Here is an 18,813-nt window from a genome sequence, read left to right as displayed (position 1 = left end):
ACCGGGCAAGAAAATAACCGGTTACTTTGGTGGCAGCGGCGGGATCCGGAAGTGTGCAGATCCTCAGAAGTCTCTTCGGAGCGCGAGAATAACAAAGCGCGAGGGCGCGCTTCCGGGGAGGGTGACGACTGTAAACTACTAATAAGACACGTTAGTCCCTAGCTAACGGGTCTGACCCTTTAGCCTTGTGGTGCAGTACACCCGGTATCGAATCCCGCACCGGGCAAGAAAGTAACCGGTTACACTGCTGTCAGGGATAATCATGTTTTTAATCTTATAAAAGTAATCCTGTAATTAATGAAAGATACTACTGCATCATCTTGGCAAGGAATGAACTGCAAAGCTAGCTGGCAAGAAGCTGCAGAAACAGCTGACACAACTTCTAGATGTAAATGTAAGATCATGATGCAGAACATGAGAATATGAGACTCTGTTGCTTACAAACAACAGACTCCTTGGGAAGTGTAATAGTCTTGCTTGCACATATAGGTGATCGTAAAGTAGCCTAGCATACTGTCATTCTCTCAGGTAGCGAGCTAGCGTGTTGCAGCGATGGCGACCCACGGCCTGATGAGGCCAGCACGCACTGCTCTCTCCCTCGCGAGCGGCACGCTCCGTGTCCTTCTGTCACGCGCCCGTCTGAGGAGCCGGCTCGGGAAAAACATGTTGACAAATCAAGGCATCTTAACACAGCAGTTGCTGCGGCATCTTGAAGGCAAGAGTCCAATAGAAAAGGGTACTCACTTGTGAAATGTTATATTATCTGAACTGCTACTTTTTTTCGACCCTGTGCGGTTAGAGCGCTGGTATGCGCCGCAACTCAACATTTTAGCTGGCAACTTGATGGCTTCTTGGTCTACCTAAGATGGCCGCCAAGTCGCCCGTGCCGGCTTCACTTCATATCGCGAGTTGCTCGATCCAGTCTTCTTCTTCTTTTTTAGATCAGTGCGTCCCACCCGTTGACACGGCCTGTCTGTAGGAAACTAGCTAGACGGCTGGCTACTTACATTAACCTACAGCGTCTCCATTGGCCTACGCGACGCACGCGAGGATAGAATTTAATGAGGACGCGAGCCACTGCAAAGAGGCACGCAGACGACACGCTCAACTAACGTCAAGGTGGTAAATGACGGTAGGTGCTCGAGGTTGGTAGTCCAAACCATGCTTGCTGCTGCTGCTGCTGCTGCTGGCCCCGGCTGCATTGATTTCCGATTGAGTAAGAAGGGGGCGCGGCTAAGTTCCCACCACTTGGGTTTTTTTAATCCAAGATGGCCGCGGCGTGAAATGGGCGTATAAAGCTATTTGAGACCTGTTCCAGGTGCTGCCCCCCTGTGGACATGCGGTGCAAGAGGACACCAGATAAAGCGTTTTAACGTTTCTTCCTTATTTTCATACTCATCTGTGCGCCGCGCGCGCGCGTACTTAGCGCGTGTTCCGGCCTAGACTGTCCAAAATGAATGTGTGTTAATATAGCATGCACTTCCTAACCTGCACGCGTGTGAGGGAGAGAGAGAGAGAGAGAAGAGAGAGAAGAGAGAAGAGAGAGAGAGAGAGAGAGACAGAAAAGAGAGAGAGAGAGAGAGAAGAGAGAGAGAGAAGAGAGAGAGAGAGAAGAGAGAGAAGAGAGAGAGAGAGAAGAGAGAAGAGAGAGAGAGAGAGAGAGAGAGAGAGAGACAGAAAAGAGAGAGAGAGAGAGAAGAGAGAGAGAGAAGAGAGAGAGAGAGAAGAGAGAGAGAAGAGAGAGAGAGAGAAGAGAGAAGAGAGAGAGAGAGAGAGAGAGAGAGAGAAAAGAGAGAGAAGAGAGAGAGAGAAGAGAGAGAGAGAGAAGAGAGAGAGAAGAGAGAGAGAGAGAGAGAGAGAGAGAGAGAGAGAGAGAGAGAGAGAGAGAGAGAGAGAGAGAGAGAGAGAGAGAGAGAGAGAGAGAGAGAGAGAGAAAGGAGTGATGTGGTTGTGAAGAGAGAGCAGAAGTCTCCCTCTGTCTCTTTCCTCTCTCTCTCTGCCTGTCTGTCTGTCTCTGTCTCCCTCGGTAAATTCAGCAGGCAGGTGCTGCCCCCTGTGGACACACCGTGTAAGAGGACACACCAGGCAAAGTAAGTAACCTTTCGTCCACATCTTTACACTCATCTGTGTGTGTGTGTGTGTGTGTGTCTGTGTGTGTGTGTGTGTGTGTGTGTGTGTCGGGGCCAGCTTCCTGTTGAGACATGTTTGCCGAGTCCAGAGAGGAGAACAGGAGGCAGGTTTCACCTTAAACACCTCAAAACCTTTCAGAGTTTTAACAGCTGACCATGAATTGAAATGGACGCAGCTAAAAGTAAAGGATAAAATGGACACGTGTCATTCACTGTCTCTCTGATTCTATCCTCAGCATGTGTGCAAGCTCCGGGTTCGAGGAGTCAAACGCTGCCGCCGTCCGCAGGAATGTGGTCGTGCAGCCACATGACTACGGGACATTATAACCCAACCAGCTGTTTCCACACAGGTGTGCTCTGCAAGATAATGATCCAGGTAACTTCCCATCATGCTTAGCGCGTGTGACGTCCCTTCAGTGGAGTTCCCGCACCTGTGGAGACCCGGAGTTGTGTTAACACGCTTTGTGGTGGAGCTTCATGTGTCGTGGCTGAAAGAGCAGCACAACGAGAACATCTGGAACATCTGGAAGAAAGAGACAAACCATTACCATACCAACTTCTCTCTCTCTCTCGGTCCTCCTTTCCTTTCGCCCGGTGAGAGCTGCAGGTAAGACGTCTGACGGTGGTCCACCTCCTGTCCTGACTCAGGTCTTACTGAGGCAGACAGGGACTCAACTCGTTCTCGTGTTCAACTTCTGTTCACGTGTCTAATGCAGCGGCGTTGTAGTGGGGGGGGCTACCATGGCCCAGAAGAGGGGGGGAGTTCGGGAAGCCTGGAATTAAAAGTTTGTTTTGGTTTACAAATTTTTATTTCCAACTAATTAGTGTCATAACTTCAGTTAAAACTGGCTCAATACATCTGTTCAGGGACTTAAAAGAAAGTAGTGGAGGCTCTCTGAGGCCCCTCTCTCCCCTCGCTGAGACCCCTCTCTCCCTTCACTGAGACCCCTCTCTCCCCTTACAAAAGGTGCAAAATGGTTTAGTCCGCCCCTCACAAGCATCTCTCAATTCAGCTCATCTAGGCCTGTCGCGAGGGACTGCTGATACAAGCACGAGCGCAGATCAGATCAGATCAGCGGTGTCCCGGGAGAAGCTGAACAGCCTGGCGCTACTCTCAACTGAACAGCCTGGCACTACTATCAACTGAACAGCTTGGCGCTACTATCAACTGAACAGCTTGGCGCTACTATCAACTGAACAGCCTGGCACTACTCTCAACTGAACAACCTGGTGCTACTCCCAACTGAACAGCCTGGCGCTACTATCAACTGAATAGCCTGGCGCTACTCCCAACTGAACAGCCTGGCGCTACTCCCAACTGAACAGCCTGGCGCTACTCTCAACTGAACAGCCTGGCGCTACTCTCAACTGAACAGCCTGGCCCTACTCTCAACTGAACAGCCTGGCACTACTCCCAACTGAACAGCCATGGCACTACTCCCAACTGAACAGCCTGGTGCTACTCCCAACTGAACAGCCTGGCACTACTCCCAACTGAACAGCCTGGCCCTACTCTCAACTGAACAGCCTGACGCTACTCTCAACTGAACGCCGATTAGCAGAACAAGTGGACTGTAAAGATCTAATAAACGACTTTGCAAACAAGAAGTCCTGTCAGGGAGCATTTACTGTGGAACAAGCATCAGCATCACTACCCGAGATGCATCACGGTTTGAAGTGATGCTACACATGTTTCAGTCCCAAAATAGCTGCGTTAGGCTAAGTCAGGTAATAGAGTAATGTGCTGTGATTGTAAATAATACACAGGGCGCTAGGACTCAAAAAAGTGACGCATGAGAGACAAAAGAGGAAAGCGCCATCTGGGGTTTATGTGATGTATGAGGTTTGTTTTTTCTTTCCCTTTATATCTGTGTGGCTGCCGCTTCTCCCTCTCATAACCCCCCTTCCCATCCACCCCTGTATGTCTGCCCCCCCTTCCCATCCACCCTTGTATGTCTGCCCACCCCTGTATGTCTGCCCCCCCTTCCCATCCACCCTTGTATGTCTGCCCCCCCTTCCCATCCACCCTTGTATGTCTGCCCCCCCTTCCCATCCACCCCTGTATGTCTGCCCCCCCTTCCCATCCACCCCTGTATGTCTGCCCCCCCTTCCCATCCACCCCTGTATGTGTGCCCCCCCTTCCCATCCACCCCTGTATGTCTGCCCCCCCTTCCCATCCACCCCTGTATGTCTGCCCCCCCCTTCCCATCCACCCCTGTATGTGTGCCCCCCCTTCCCATCCACCCCTGTATGTCTGCCCCCCCTTCCCATCCACCCCTGTATGTCTGCCCCCCCTTCCCATCCACCCCTGTATGTCTGCCACCCCTTCCCATCCACCCTTGTATGTCTGCCCCCCCTTCCCATACACCCCTGTATGTCTGCCCCCCCTTCCCATCCACCCCTGTATGTCTGCCCCCCTTCCCATCCACCCCTGTATGTCTGGCCCCCCTCCCCATCCACCCCTGTATGTCTGCCCCCCCTTCCCATCCACCCCTGTATGTCTGCCCCCCCCATCCACCCCTGTATGTCTGCCCCCTTCCCATCCACCCCTGTATGTCTGCCCCCCTTCCCATCCACCCCTGTATGTCTGCCCCCCCTCCCCATCCACCCCTGTATGTCTGCCCCCCCTTCCCATCCACCCTTGTATGTCTGCCCCCCCTTCCCATCCACCCTTGTATGTCTGCCCCCTTCCCATCCACCCCTGTATGTCTGCCCCCCTTCCCATCCACCCCTGTATGTGTGCCCCCCTCCCCATCCACCCCTGTATGTTTGCCCCCCTTCCCATCCACCCCTGTATGTCTGCCCCCCCCTTCCCATCCACCCCTGTATGTGTGCCCCCCCTTCCCATCCACCCCTGTATGTCTGCCCCCCCCTTCCCATCCACCCCTGTATGTCTGCCCCCCCTTCCCATCCACCCCTGTATGTCTGCCCCCCCTTCCCATCCACCCCTGTATGTCTGTGTTATGTTCATCTGTCGCCTTGTTTCGCTCCATTTATGGTAAAGCGACTTCGAGTACTAGAGAAGCGCTGTATAAGATTGATTGATTATTAATTTATGTTTCCACTTAGCAGCAAAACCTCCGGGTGCTGGTGAAACCCCGGAGTTCCGGCTTCCTTGAGATGAAAACTTCAGAGTTACTCACCTTGACCCCCGGCTCATCTCCAGCTGCAGGACCCCGTTTGTGTTTATTCTGAAACATGCAGGTTTTTCATGCGCGCTCTTCAGCCCACCACGGCTGGGAATACAACCAGCAGCCAAGACGTCGACGTCACACGCCGAGCATGATGGGACTTCACCTGGTTCAGCGCCTCAGAGCGGAAACGCGTCTCCCTGGATGTGAACTCTGTGTGGGTGCGGGATAAGGAGCGCGTGAGAAGCCGGAAGGGAAATGACGAGCTTCCTCCAGGCAGCCCTCAAGGCCTTCTCCTTATTAGCTTCTCATTATTACAGTTCATTAATTAGAGCTCATTTATAAGAGCTCATTTATTAAGAGCTAATTTATTCGAGCTCATTTATTAAGAGCTCATTTATTAGAGCTAATTTATTCGAGCTAATTTATTAGTTAATTTCTTAAGACCTAATTTATTAAGTTAGTTTATTAGTTAATTTATTAAGAGCTAATTTATTAAGTTAATTTATTAAGAGTTAATTTATTAGAGCTCATTTATTAAGAGTTAATTTATTAAGAGCTAATGTATTCGAGCTAATTTATTAAGAGCTAATTTATTCGAGCTAATTTCTTAAGACCTAATTTATTAAAGCTAATTTATTAAGAGCTAATTTCTTAAGACCTAATTTATTAAGTTGGTTTATTAGTTAATTTATTAAGAGCTAATTTATTAAGAGTTAATTTCTTAAGAGCTAATGTATTCGACCTAATTTATTCGAGCTAATTTCTTAAGACCTAATTTCTTAAGAGCTAGTTCATTAGTTAATTTATTAAGAGCTAATTTAATAAGAGTTAGTTTATTAGAGCTAATTTATTAAGAGCTAATTTATTAGAGTTAATTTATCAGTATCTCCAATGTCCTGCATACGTCGCTTTAGAAAAAGCAGACCAGGAAAAAAAACTTGTCAATAAAGTTTTATTGAAACTCTGTCCTGCATCAAAACACAACGTGCAACATTTGAAACACAAAGAACATGGCGTTTTGTATTTACATGTGTGTGTGTGTGTGTGGGTGTGTGTGCGTGACAGTCATAAAAACACCCGCTCCATGAAAGTCCACGTCGTCAGCATAAAAACACCTCGGTCGTCATATCAGCGCTTCAGTTTTCACGGCTATGGACGCGTTGTATCATCTCTCATCCCTTAAAATCTGGAAGGGTCTGTCCCAGCAGTTCTCAATCAGGTCCTCAGGTTCCAACAGCACTGCTGGGTTTCTACTCTGGCATGCAACTCCTGTTGCCGAGGCGTGAAACCTGCCTGGAGGCCGAACAACAGCAACAGCTGAATGTAGGGAACTGGTGGGACAGAAAACCAGCAGTACTGCCGGGACCTGAGGACCTGACTGGGAACCAGTGGACTATATGAAGAAAAATAAAAGGCTTTTTTTTAAATTTCCCACAATGCTCTCAGTCCTCTCCTGACCTCATAAGCCTGAACGGTAGACTCACACAGAAAACACATGCGAGGGAAGCTGGGCTGCTGGTCATGAAGGAGTTCTCTGGACCGTCTGGAATCCAGCAGAACTCGCTGGTCAACGGCGAGATCTGAATGAAAAACGGGTTCAGCATCGTGGTGGGATTTTAAATTTCCACAATCCTGGGGGGGGGGGGGGCTTTCTAGAGCTCTGTTTGGTGACCCCTGACCTCACTGAGCTCTTTAGTCATTTCACCGAATCGTGGGAGAGAAGAAAGCAAGGAGAGGGCGAGAAGGGAGGAGAGCAGGGCTTGATGAGAGCAAAAGAAGGTTGTGAACAGAGATGAAGAGGGAAGAGGGAAAGAGGAGAACGGGAGAGAGAAGAAACAAAGGTAATCAAAGATCAATAGAACAGAAAAATGAAAAACTAGAGGAGAAAAGGAGAACAGAAAGCCCTCCTCTTCTATCTCTCAATACAAGGCAGCAGACAAGCAACAAAGGATGATAAATCAAGCCAGAGCGGAGAGCAGGAGTGTCGGAGACAGGGGAGAAGAGGTAGAATGGGACGGGGGAGGAGTCAAGAGATAGCACGATGTCACAGGGGAGGAGAAGTAGAATGGGATGGGGGAGGAGTCAAGAGACAGCACGATGTCACAGGGGAGGAGAAGTAGAATGGGACGGGGGAGGAGTCAAGAGACAGCATGATGTCACAGGGGAGGAGAAGTAGAATGGGACGGGGGAGGAGTCAAGAGATAGCACGATGTCACAGGGGAGGAGAAGAGGTAGAAGGGGACGGGGGAGGAGTCAAGAGACAGCACGATGTCACGGGAGGAGAAGAGGTAGAATGGGCCGGGGGAGGAGTCAAGAGATAGCACGATGTCACAGGGGAGGAGAAGAGGTAGAAGGGGACAGGGGAGTAGTCAAGAGATAGCACGATGTCACAGGGGAGGAGAAGAAGTAGAAGGGGGCGGGGGAGGAGTCAAGAGACAGCACGATGTCACAGGGGAGGAGAAGAAGTAGAATGGGACAGGGGAGGAGTCAAGAGATAGCACGATGCCACAGGGGAGAAGAGATAGAATGGGACGGGGGAGGAGTCAAGAGACAGCACGATGTCACCAGGGGAGGAGAAGAGATAGAATGGGACGGGGGAGGAGTCAAGAGATAGCACGATGTCACAGGGGAGGAGAAGAGGTAGAAGGGGACGGGGGAGGAGTCAAGAGACAGCACGATGTCACCAGGACTTTTCTCAACCCTTCCAAAGAGTCCTGATTAAAGTGCATCACCACAGGAGGCTGGGTGGCCAATCAGAACACAGCATCTGGCAAGACAACCAATCAGCGGTGCAGAAGGGAAAGACCAGGAAATACAGAGAACCAATCAGACGTCGACACCAGCAGCCACACACCAGCCCTGTCTACAGGAGCCGCTCAGGCTCCAGCAGGTTGCGGGTTCAACGTCTATCTTAAAAATAATCAATTTCAACCAGCGCCAACCCAACCGCCTCGTGTTCAGGTGGGCGTCCATGTTGTTGAACGTGGTTCTGCCGGGTTCTGTGGAGGCTCCCCACTTCCCGTGGGTGGTGGGCGACCTCACTCCGCTCAGAAACCGCCACCTTCACTACACAATGACCACAAACAAACAAACAAACAAACAAACAAACAAACAAACAAACAAGCGCTTTAGTTCTTGTGGTTTCCTGGTAGCCGGTCTGAAATGAGGTCGTTGGTCAAAAATCCCTTTGATAATCTGAAGACACAAGAGGGCGCTGTCCCCCGCTGGACCTTGGAACTGGTTTATGTCTGGAACTACAGAGACCCGCAAAAACCTTACAACACTCTGAAATGACGGCACTGGAAAAACACAGGCCCATTCTACCGCTACCGAGCGCAACACCAGGAGGTGTCGGTCCAGTTTTCTTTTTGAGAACGACCCCGACGGAAACTCTCACGCTCGACTTCCGGGTCCTGCCCCGCGGGTTGAGCCCCGCTGAGGGAGGAGCAGGACAGCCTTGAAAATGGGACCAAACTAGCGGCCTGGGGCCTTTACTTGTGAAGGAAGGGGAAGGGGCGGGGGGCCGGCATGTTGGCAAAGTGCACCGTGTGCCTTGAAAGTCACCGGTCTGAGTCCCCGGGTCAGCTGAAGTCTGTCAGGCTGCCCTTGGCCGAGGCACCTTAGACTCAACAGGTCGGGGCGAGAAACCCGCTGAATGTGTCCAGCGGTGTGAATGTGGACGTGGTAGGGCGGTGCGATACGACCCACACCCACACCCGGTACCGGTCACCCCAAATCCCTACACCCACACCCGGTACTGGTCACCCCAAATCCCCACACCCACACCCGGTACCAGTCACCCCAAATCCCCACACCCACACATACCAGGACGTCGCACCATTTCTCTAAACTCGGTGAATAAACAGTTTCTGGTCCGTGTCCCTGTGTGTGTGGAGGAGCAGCCCCGTCCTCGCTGAGGGGGGCAGCCCCGTCCTCCCTGAGAGGAGCAGCCTCGTCCTGGCTGAGAGGAGCAGCCTCGTCCTGGCTGAGAGGAGCAGCCTCGTCCTGGCTGAGGGGGGCAGCCTCGTCCTGGCTGAGAGGAGCAGCCTCGTCCTGGCTGAGAGGAGCAGCCTCGTCCTCGCTGAGGGGGGCAGCCTCGTCCTGGCTGAGAGGAGCAGCCTCGTCCTGGCTGAGGGGGGCAGCCTCGTCCTGGCTGAGAGGAGCAGCCCCGTCCTCGCTGAGAGGAGCAGCCCCGTCCTCCCTGAGAGGAGCAGCCTCGTCCTCGCTGAGAGGAGCAGCCTCGTCCTGGCTGAGAGGAGCAGCCCCGTCCTCGCTGAGGGGGGCAGCCTCATCCTCGCTGAGAGGAGCAGCCCCGTCCTGGCTGAGAGGAGCAGCCCCGTCCTCGCTGAGAGGAGCAGCCCCGTCCTCGCTGAGAGGAGCAGCCCCGTCCTGGCTGAGAGGAGCAGCCTCGTCCTCGCTGAGAGGAGCAGCCCCGTCCTCGCTGACGGGGCCGAGCTGAGAGGAAACGAGTGCACATAGATCAGGCCAACAACATGAATAAACACAGTCTCTACTGCCTTCTGCTGTCGTTTGTGGCGGCGTTAGTTTCTCCTCTGCTCCCCTCTCCGCTTCACCGCGGGCGGGGCTCGGCGGAGCGGAGAGGGGAGTTGATGACAACTACACCAGCTACCTTACTGTGCGTGCAATGAAGAGGTCAGGAAGAGCCATTTACTAATGTGATCCGCACAAACGATGCTCAGACGCCACACGATGACAAATGTTGTTGTTAAGAGTGTGATTTCTGACACACAAAATAAACGATGGAGGACAATATGAAACAACAGACCTAGTTCTCTCGTCACACTATATATATATATATGTGTGTGTGTGTGTGTATATATATATATGTGTGTGTGTGTGTATATATATATATATATCTCCATCCATCCATTATCTGAACTGCCTATCCTGCTCTGAGTCACGGGGATGCTGGAGCCTATCCCAGCAGTCATTGGGCGGCAGGCAGGGAGACACCCTGGACAGGCTGTCAGACCATCACAGGGCCACACCCCCACACACACACACACACAATTCATACCTAGGGATAATCTAGTACAGCCGAGTCACCTGACCTACAGGTCTTTGGACTGTGGGAGGAGACCGGAGCCCCCGGAGGAAACCCACACAGACACGGGGAGAACATGCAAACTCCACACAGAGGACGACCCGGGACGACCCCCAAGGTTGGACTACCCCGGGGCTCGAACCCAAGACCTTCTTGCTGTGAGGTGACCGTGCTGACCACTGCGCCACCATATATATTCATTCATCCATTCATCATCAGCCGCTTCTCCGGGGTCAGGTCACGGTGGCATCAAGTAGGGCACTCCAGACCTCCCTCTCCCCAGCAACGCCCTCCAGCTCCTCCTGGGGGATCCCAAGGTGTTCTCAGGCCAGATTGGACATGTAGTCCCTCCAGCGAGTTCTGGGTCTACCCCGGGGTCGGTAACCCTCCAAAGGAAGGCGCCCAGGAGGCATCCTGATCAGATGCCCGAACCACCTCAACCGGCTCCCTTTGGCACAAAGGAGCAGCGGCTCTCCTCCGAGCTCCCTCCGGATGTCCGAGCTCCTCACCCTATCTCTAAGCCTGAGCCCAGACCCCCTACGGAGGAAACTCATTTCAGCCGCTTGTATCTGTGGCTATCGCAGATATACATAATATATATATATATATATATATATATATATAGAGAGAGAGAGAGAGAGAGAGAGAGAGTCATATCGCACAGCCCTAGCAGGCGGGAATGAGAGCGGTGCTCGGCCAAACCCTTCCAACACTGAAACAACCTGACACCTGAAAGTCGGCGTATCCGGTCAACTAAGAACCACCTCAGCTCGTCGTTCAAACATGTCGGACGACTCGACGTCTATCCGGGGATTTCTATTTACCTTGAATGAACTGAAAGTGAACTGGCTCCCGGTCCTGATGCCGAGCTGTGAGGTAAGGAAACAAGGACACTAGGGAAACATGGCAAGAGGGACCTGGAAACGACTGAGAGACTTCCGGCTCCGGATCAGGGAGCTGAAACGAACCAAGGCGGGCAGCACCGACACACCTCGGCCCACATACACAGTGCTGCGGTGACGTCAGAAAACCAGCTTCCCCTGCTGCAATCCTAAATCCTGGTTTCTGCAAACCCGCCGACTCGTATTGGTTCCGATCATTCTCTCCAGTGAGGAGAACGATTATTTGACCCAACATTTCATATGCTTTGTGACCTCTGCTGATGTCTTGACAGGTTCACATCAGAACCAAGCAGAGGTGTTGGCATTGACGGGTTCTGTAGGTTAAACACACGGTTCTACCTCCCGAAGCGTCGCCAACGGTCAGATCTACTTCAAGTAAAAAACGTTTCGAGCAAACACTAGAACGGCCTAACGTGGTTCCTACTCTTCTTCTTCTGGGTTGTATGTTCTGCGGTTCTGGGTTGCACCTACGTATATACAACGAACACAAATAACGCTTAATCTGCCCCGTCAACGATCAGAACCCAATCACACTGATGAGGGGGAAGCCACACTCCAGGGCTGTAGGGGGCGATCTTTGTTACAAAAATAACATCTCTTCTGGTATCAAAATAGACGACGATCTCTACCTCTCCCCCAGCACCGTGAACACCGGACACGCACCCCAGACGGCTCTTCCCAAGCCTACCGCCGAGACGCAGGGTGGACTGGACCTTCTGGAAACACACCTCTTCGTTATCTAACCTAGCCGGGGCTCCTGTCCGCAGTCCTGAAGCTGACAGGACTCGAGTGTCTTGCTCAAGGACACTGACAGGGCCGTAGCCGTGGTCTGGCGCCTCGGAAAGGGTCCCTACGAGACAGCCTCCGCAGGCCTGAAAACACTCCGGGGTTTGCCGAACGTCAGGAAAAGGGACCCGGCACAGCGCGTCAAAAAGACCCAACGCTTGATTGTCTGACAGAGAACGGGACTGTCCAAACAGCTGCCTGTCCAAAAAAAAAAAAAAGGCAGCATTTTATTATGGAAACCAACAATTGCGGCCAGGCAGACGGACAAACGGACGGACGGACAGACAGGTAGAGAAAAAAGGAGGACAGAGGGTAACGCTGTAGACAGGGTTCCTAGGAGGGGTTTTTCTAACAACGGGGCCTGTCCGGGAACGTTCGGAGGTCGGTTACCGACGCTGCCATATTGGAAGACAAAGTAAAAGAAGAGCTCGTGACGCCACGTAAGCTCTTCCTCGCTGGATATTTCTGACAGTGTAACCAACTTCCTGCTGGCACACAGACAGAAAACACCGTCTCCTGTTTTGCTGCAGAAAGGCGTTAACCACGGAGACTCTCTTGCTGCACAGCAACCCCAGCATTCAACAACCGGTCTCAGATTAGCTCGATCCAAATGTTTACCCAGAATCCCTCAGGTTGGTTTGACACATGGCACGTTAGTCTTTCATCCTTTCCACATCCAACATGCATCGCTTTTGTTAAAATTTAACTTGACTGGCTTTCTTTCTGTGTCCTAGCTTCACTGCGGACGCACAAACCAGTGCATTCTTGGTGTCTTTCCCAAGCCCAGAGAAATGGCAGGGGGTTGCGTCAGGAAGGCCATCCAGTATAAAACCTTTGCCAAATCAACTATGCGGATCATGAATCAGATTTCCATACCAGATCGGTCAAGGCCCGGGTTACCAACGACCGCCACGGGTCCTGTTGGCCAGCAGGGTGCCGGTAGAAACTATACTACTGCTGGCCAGCAGGGTGGCAGTAGAAACTATGCTACTGTTGGCCAGCAGGGTGGCAGTAGAAACTATGCTACTGTTGGCCAGCAGGGTGGCAGTAGAAACTATGCTACTGTTGGCCAGCAGGGTGGCAGTAGAAACTATGCTACTGCTGGCCAGCAGGGTGACAGTAGAAACTATGCTACTGCTGGCCAGCAGGGTGGCAGTTGAAACTATGCTACTGTTGGCCAGCAGGGTGGCAGTAGAAACTATGCTACTGCTGGCCAGCAGGGTGCCAGTAGAAACTATGCTACTGCTGGCCAGCAGGGTGCCGGTAGAAACTATGCTACTGTTGGCCAGCAGGGTGACAGTAGAAACTATGCTACTGTTGGCCAGCAGGGTGACAGTAGAAACTATGCTACTGTTGGCCAGCAGGGTGCCGGTAGAAACTATGCTACTGCTGGCCAGCAGGGTGCCGGTGTTCTAGCCTCCACTTTGACAACAGACCGGACCACGTGAGCATCGACCGCCACAATCTCATGAGGCGTTTTGCAGCCTTGTTGGAGTGACCTTCCGTATATTTAATATTTTTTATCATTTTAAGGGCTCTAAACGTTCCCTAATCATATCACCTAAATTTTCCCGGGTCTCCAAACCTAAACAGGAACCCTGCCACCGTAGAAACACAAGAGAGGACAGGCAACACGAGTACTGTCAGACCTACGAGATAACGGATCCTTGAATTACACAGACAGGCAAACCGAGAAGAGAAAAATAAACCTTAATACTGTGTAGTTGCTATCCAATACTGCAGTTAAACTGTGTAGTAATACTTGGTACTTTGTCACCTTATATTCCCATTCAGAGTCTTGTTCACAGTCTGAGCAAAAACGTTTTATGATAAAAGGGTTGCTTTAAGAATGACGTAGCAAACTACATCCCGTGTTTCCTTTCAAATGTGAGGTCCTTTCAAAGTAAGAGTCCTCTATAAAAAGGTCAGTACCATGTCCCATGTGATCCTCTTCTCTTATTCTGGTAAAGAAAGGAACATCACCGACAACATCACACACTGTCCCTGTGCGCAATCAGACAGATCCCAAACCAAACTTAAAGTAATAATAATAATAATAATAATAATAATAATAATAACCAGAAACGTAATTCCTCAGGTTTGAGCGATTGCACTCGAGGTACAATGTGTCAACCTGCAGCTGTACCTGGAGAACCAGGTAATACAACATTCCAGGTTATATCCGAGACAGGTCCATTCCGTGCTCAACCAGCACAGGTACCAATATACAAATAGAGCAAGAAATCCAGGCCCTGATCTCTTGAATCAGCTCCAGCACATGACCCACGGAGGTAAATCACACTACGTAATAGATCCAAACCTCCCCTGCTCTCTAGTTCTGCTTGGTGGGATCAGTCAGCTTCAGGTGACCTTGTAACCTTTTATGTTGGACAGACTCAGACTTTATCCGGTCCAGTGAACTTACTAGAAGAGTGAGAAAGATGGCAGACTGGAACAACTTCGGAAGCTCAGTCTTAAAATCCCATCCAATGAGTGACGTCTGCTACTTAAGCAAGCAGGGAGGTATTCTCATGCCGGGGTTCTGGATTCAAATCCCAGCCATTCTGTTCGGGTGGAAGTGAAATCTTTCAGGGATCAGGCATCCTCGCAACTTCTGTGATTCTCAAAATGAAGATGTTTCTTCAATCTCAGTATTTGGATGTGGGTATGAGGTGTGACACATAGACCCAGTGGGAGGTGCAGAACCTCAGACGTAAACAGGTCAAGCTACTTCCTGCGTGACGGACCAGATGAATGTGCATCTGCAATAATCTTTCCAGGGAATTGACGGACAGGTAGATGGAAACAGGACGTTAGGTCCCAGCCAGATCAGGGTCAAACTCCTGGTAAACTCCAGTTCTGACCCAAGTAAACTCAAGGTTAAATCCAGGTTAGAGGCAAGCTAACATGTACTAGGTATTCTTGAATGGCTAGCCCAGGTCCAGGTGGACATAAAAAATGAGAAAAAAAATAGGTTAGCCAGAGTTTCCCCACCGGTCCATTTTTAATTTAGAAACTTATTGGCAAGATGGAGGTCCATCCTACTTAGAAAACTTAGGTAAACTTCATCAAAATCCAGACTCCTGTCATAGTTCCACTCTAATCTACCTGGGTCAAAGTTCAGTTTGGCTCTGGTTTGGTGCCGATTCAAAACCACCACAGTTCTACGTATCACACACGTCCACAACGTCCCATCCTGTTACAATCTGAACCTTGTTCTCATGTGGTCTCATAAAATCGGGCTCCTGGTAGTTTTGACCCTCCTAAGGTCCAGGAAAGGTAAACTTAATCCCTGCTGGGCGCCTTGGTTCTGGTTTACTGTAAATGGGAAAAAAAAAATTGTCGACACCAGAATGTAATTCTGGTTCTAGCTGGGGTCAACCTTAGTCCTGTCCAGCGAGCATGTCATTCTTAGGCACCCTGTTTACATGGATCTTTGGGTCCGGTCCGTTGTGGGTGTGGTTCTGGCTGGGTTCTGCTGGGCTCCTCTCAGGACTTGTCCCCTATTGGAGATGGTTCAACAGACCCCTCCTCGTCCGACAGGCCCGTTTCCACGGCAATGACCAGGGACGCCACCGAGGCACTGCTGGCCAGAGGCTGGAGTTCACCTGGAGAAGATAGCCACAGGAAGTATTCTGAAGGGTTAAAGGTTAAACAGGAAGTGAGTGATCAATTATGAGTTGTTGAAGTGAGTGATCGTGTATTTCTATTTCTCAGATTTGGCAGATCGGAAGCCTGCTGTCTCAGACTCTGAAAACCCCTGACGGTGAGACAGGAGTTCACTATCTATATGTCTATATGACTACCGGGAGAGTCTAAACAAATGTGTGTGTGTGTGTGTGTGTGTGTGTGTGTCTTACCAGTGTGTGTGTCTGTAGTGGCAGTAACAGGACTGTCTCTCAGTGTGTCGGGGTCCTGGTAGTCCTGCGGCAGCCCGACTCGGCGGACACCCGGGTCCAGGACCACAGAGGAGCTGCCCTCGCTCAGGGTGCCGTCACTAGATGCCCCTGACACCACGGCCTCCAGAGCCAGAGCCCCCACCCCAACACCACCGACACCCCCCACCCCCGCCACACCCAGTGCTAGGTCGTAGTCCAGAGGAAGGTCATCCAGACAGTCGGCATTCAACTGGAGAGTGACACACAGTCAGAGAGAGACAGAGCGAGAGCGAGAGAGAGAGAGAGAGACAGACAGACAGACAGACAGACAGGGAGAGAGAGAAAGAGAGAGAGAGGGGGAGAGAGAGAGAGAGAGGGAGAGAGAGAGAGAGAGGGAGAGAGACAGAGAGAGAGACAGACAGAGAGAGAGAGACAGACAGGGAGAGAGACAGACGGGGAGAGAGAGAGAGAGAGAGAGAGAGAGAGAGAGAGAGAGAGAGAGAGAGAGAGACAGACAGACAGGGAGAGAGACAGACAGGGAGAGAGACAGACAGACAGGGAGAGAGAGGGTTCAACTCCAAATAAACAGACTACTATATCATAACTCTTTGACGCAGCAGTTTTGCCGTGGTTGTACTGAGACGCGGCCCTCACGCATCCTGTCAGGCCGCCGTCCGCTAACGCTACAGCACCGAAGCTAACGTCATGGGTAATTAGCACCGAAGCTAACGTCATGGGTAACTAGCACCGAAGCTAACGTCATGGGTAATTAGCACCGAAGCTAACGTCATGGGTAATTAGGACCAATGCTAACGTCATGGTTAATTAGCACCGAAGCTAACGTCATGGGTAATTAGCACCGAAGCTAACGTCATGGGTAATTAGCACCGAAGCTAACGTCATGGGTAATTAGCACCGAAGCTAACGTCATGGGTAACTAGCACCGAAGCTAACGTCATGGGTAATTAGCACCGAAGCTAACGTCATGGGTAATTAGCACCGAAGCTAACGTCATGGGTAATTAGAACCAATGCTAACGTCATGGTTAATTAGCACCGAAGCTAACGTCACAGATTCACAATCATATAAATTATAAATCACATAAATTATATTTTACAAAATTGTTTTACGTTTGTTTTATACAGTTATATTCAATAATATTCACACACCCCCACAACACATAATTAACACTGTGTCTTACTTTGTGTAGACACAAAAAACAGCTAACTTAACTACTTTAACTTTTGACGGCAGCGATGTCTGCCGTTCTCGGCCTCATTTGCCAGATCGTCCGATTTTACCGTCCTGCTCTCATCCACAATAACGACATCCCCCAGTCCATGCGAAGGCAGCATGCCGATTCTCATCTCTTCCACCCCCAACACAATATCACAGAATGAAACTTACAGCTAGTTTGGCAAGACCCCCCCCCCTACCCTCCCACCGTCGTAGCGAAGCTTCGAATACCTTCAAATACTTGCTGCCAAATATTCGCAGCCCAAAAAAAGAGGTATGCGGGACAGCCCTGATGATGAAGATGGTAAACACCATGCATCCTGTCATGTTTCCTGGTGAAGTCCTACCAGACAGCAGACGTCCACATCACACAACACTACAGTCTGCGGGGTCCGGAGATTCACACTTCACACGGTAACACAACTTTAATACAATAAAGAAAGAAATAAAACCCCGAGGTTTGATTTCTGGATCACTCACAGCGATGCCGAGGGCTTTCAAGATGTTCATCTTGCACATGGGGCACGTACGATGGTCCAACAGCCACGGATCCACACAGCTCTTATGGAACAGGTGCCTGGAAGGAAGTGTGACCAGATTAAATTAATTCACTGAGGTTACCGTGACTCGTCAGGTGATCATATCCATACAGACATGTGGGAGAGGCGTCCACCATTCGTAACAATGACACAGGAAGTATGTCTCGAAGATGACGCTCTGAGCCAATCAGAGATGACCATGTCGAACAACACCTGGACACTGCTGGAATCCGGAAGAGCTGCCAGCTAATGGAGGACTGGAAGTGTGTGTGTGTGTGTACCTGCAGGGCAGTATGCGGACCACATCGTTGGGCTTGTAGCCCTCAATACAGACGGCACAGTTGTCAAAATCAGCCTCCGTCTCCTGGTCGCCCTTCCTGATGGTCCGAACCTGCAGCTTACTGATGGCTTTTTTAGCTGCATCACCAAGACGACGCTGGACAGAGAGACAGAGAGAGAGGGAGCGAGACAGAGAGACAGATGAAGACTAGAATATAGAAGTGTGTGTGTGTGTGTGTGTGTGTGTGTGTGTGTGTGTGTGTGTGTGTGTGTGTGTGTGAATACGGTCTATAAGGTAATGGATGTAATAACTACGCCCACACAGCGATGGCGACTTCCTCAGTGTTTATGAAGAGCGGCAGTAACAAGCTCCAACATGTCGGCAGGGTGGAAGTATCTCAGAGTATCTGAGACAGAAAACAACACTTCTGTCCACCACGCCTGTAGAGCAGCGGCGCTGTCCGCCGCCACGCCTGTCGAGCAGCGGTGCTGCGAGAAGGGTAAAACCAACCGCTTTAACACTACCAACTTAATCATGCATCTTCAGAGCCGTCACCCTGAACACAACCAAGAGTTTCTGAAAAGAAGGCAAGAACAAAACGCCGCCAGCGAAGACCTGTCAGCAGCCTGGACTCCGGCCATCCTTTATTTCTACAGATTCTAGAGATCTCTTATTGTCCGTGAGTGAATGTCTACGCTTGTAAAAGGATGACTTCAGGGTGGAATCAGAGGAAATGATTTAAGTCTGTATCTACAACAAGCAGGCCATCACAACGAGAGCCCCGGGCTCGTTCTAGCACAGGACAAACCGGGTGTTCCCTCCAGTGGAATAAAAACAAGACGTGTATACACTCACCGGCCACTT

The 18,813-nt window shown here is 50.8% G+C and overlaps 1 protein-coding gene across 1 annotated transcript in view; it reads right to left on the bottom strand.

The window, feature by feature from the left end:
- Positions 1–14,076: 14,076 nt before the first annotated feature.
- LOC130130729 (RING finger protein 150-like) overlaps positions 14,077–18,813 on the bottom strand; it is a 29,277-nt gene continuing 24,540 nt past the window's right edge. The window contains exons 3-6 of the mRNA XM_056300521.1: positions 17,951–18,105; positions 17,611–17,707; positions 15,877–16,144; positions 14,077–15,624 (exon numbers count right to left, since the gene is read on the bottom strand). Coding sequence (XP_056156496.1) covers positions 15,506–15,624; positions 15,877–16,144; positions 17,611–17,707; positions 17,951–18,105 — 639 coding nt within the window. The 3' untranslated portion in view covers positions 14,077–15,505. The remainder of the gene's footprint in view (positions 15,625–15,876; positions 16,145–17,610; positions 17,708–17,950; positions 18,106–18,813) is intronic.

Source organism: Lampris incognitus, chromosome 20, assembly GCF_029633865.1.
Source record: "Lampris incognitus isolate fLamInc1 chromosome 20, fLamInc1.hap2, whole genome shotgun sequence".
Taxonomy (NCBI): domain Eukaryota; kingdom Metazoa; phylum Chordata; class Actinopteri; order Lampriformes; family Lampridae; genus Lampris; species Lampris incognitus.
This window is presented reverse-complemented; position numbering and strand designations above follow the sequence as displayed.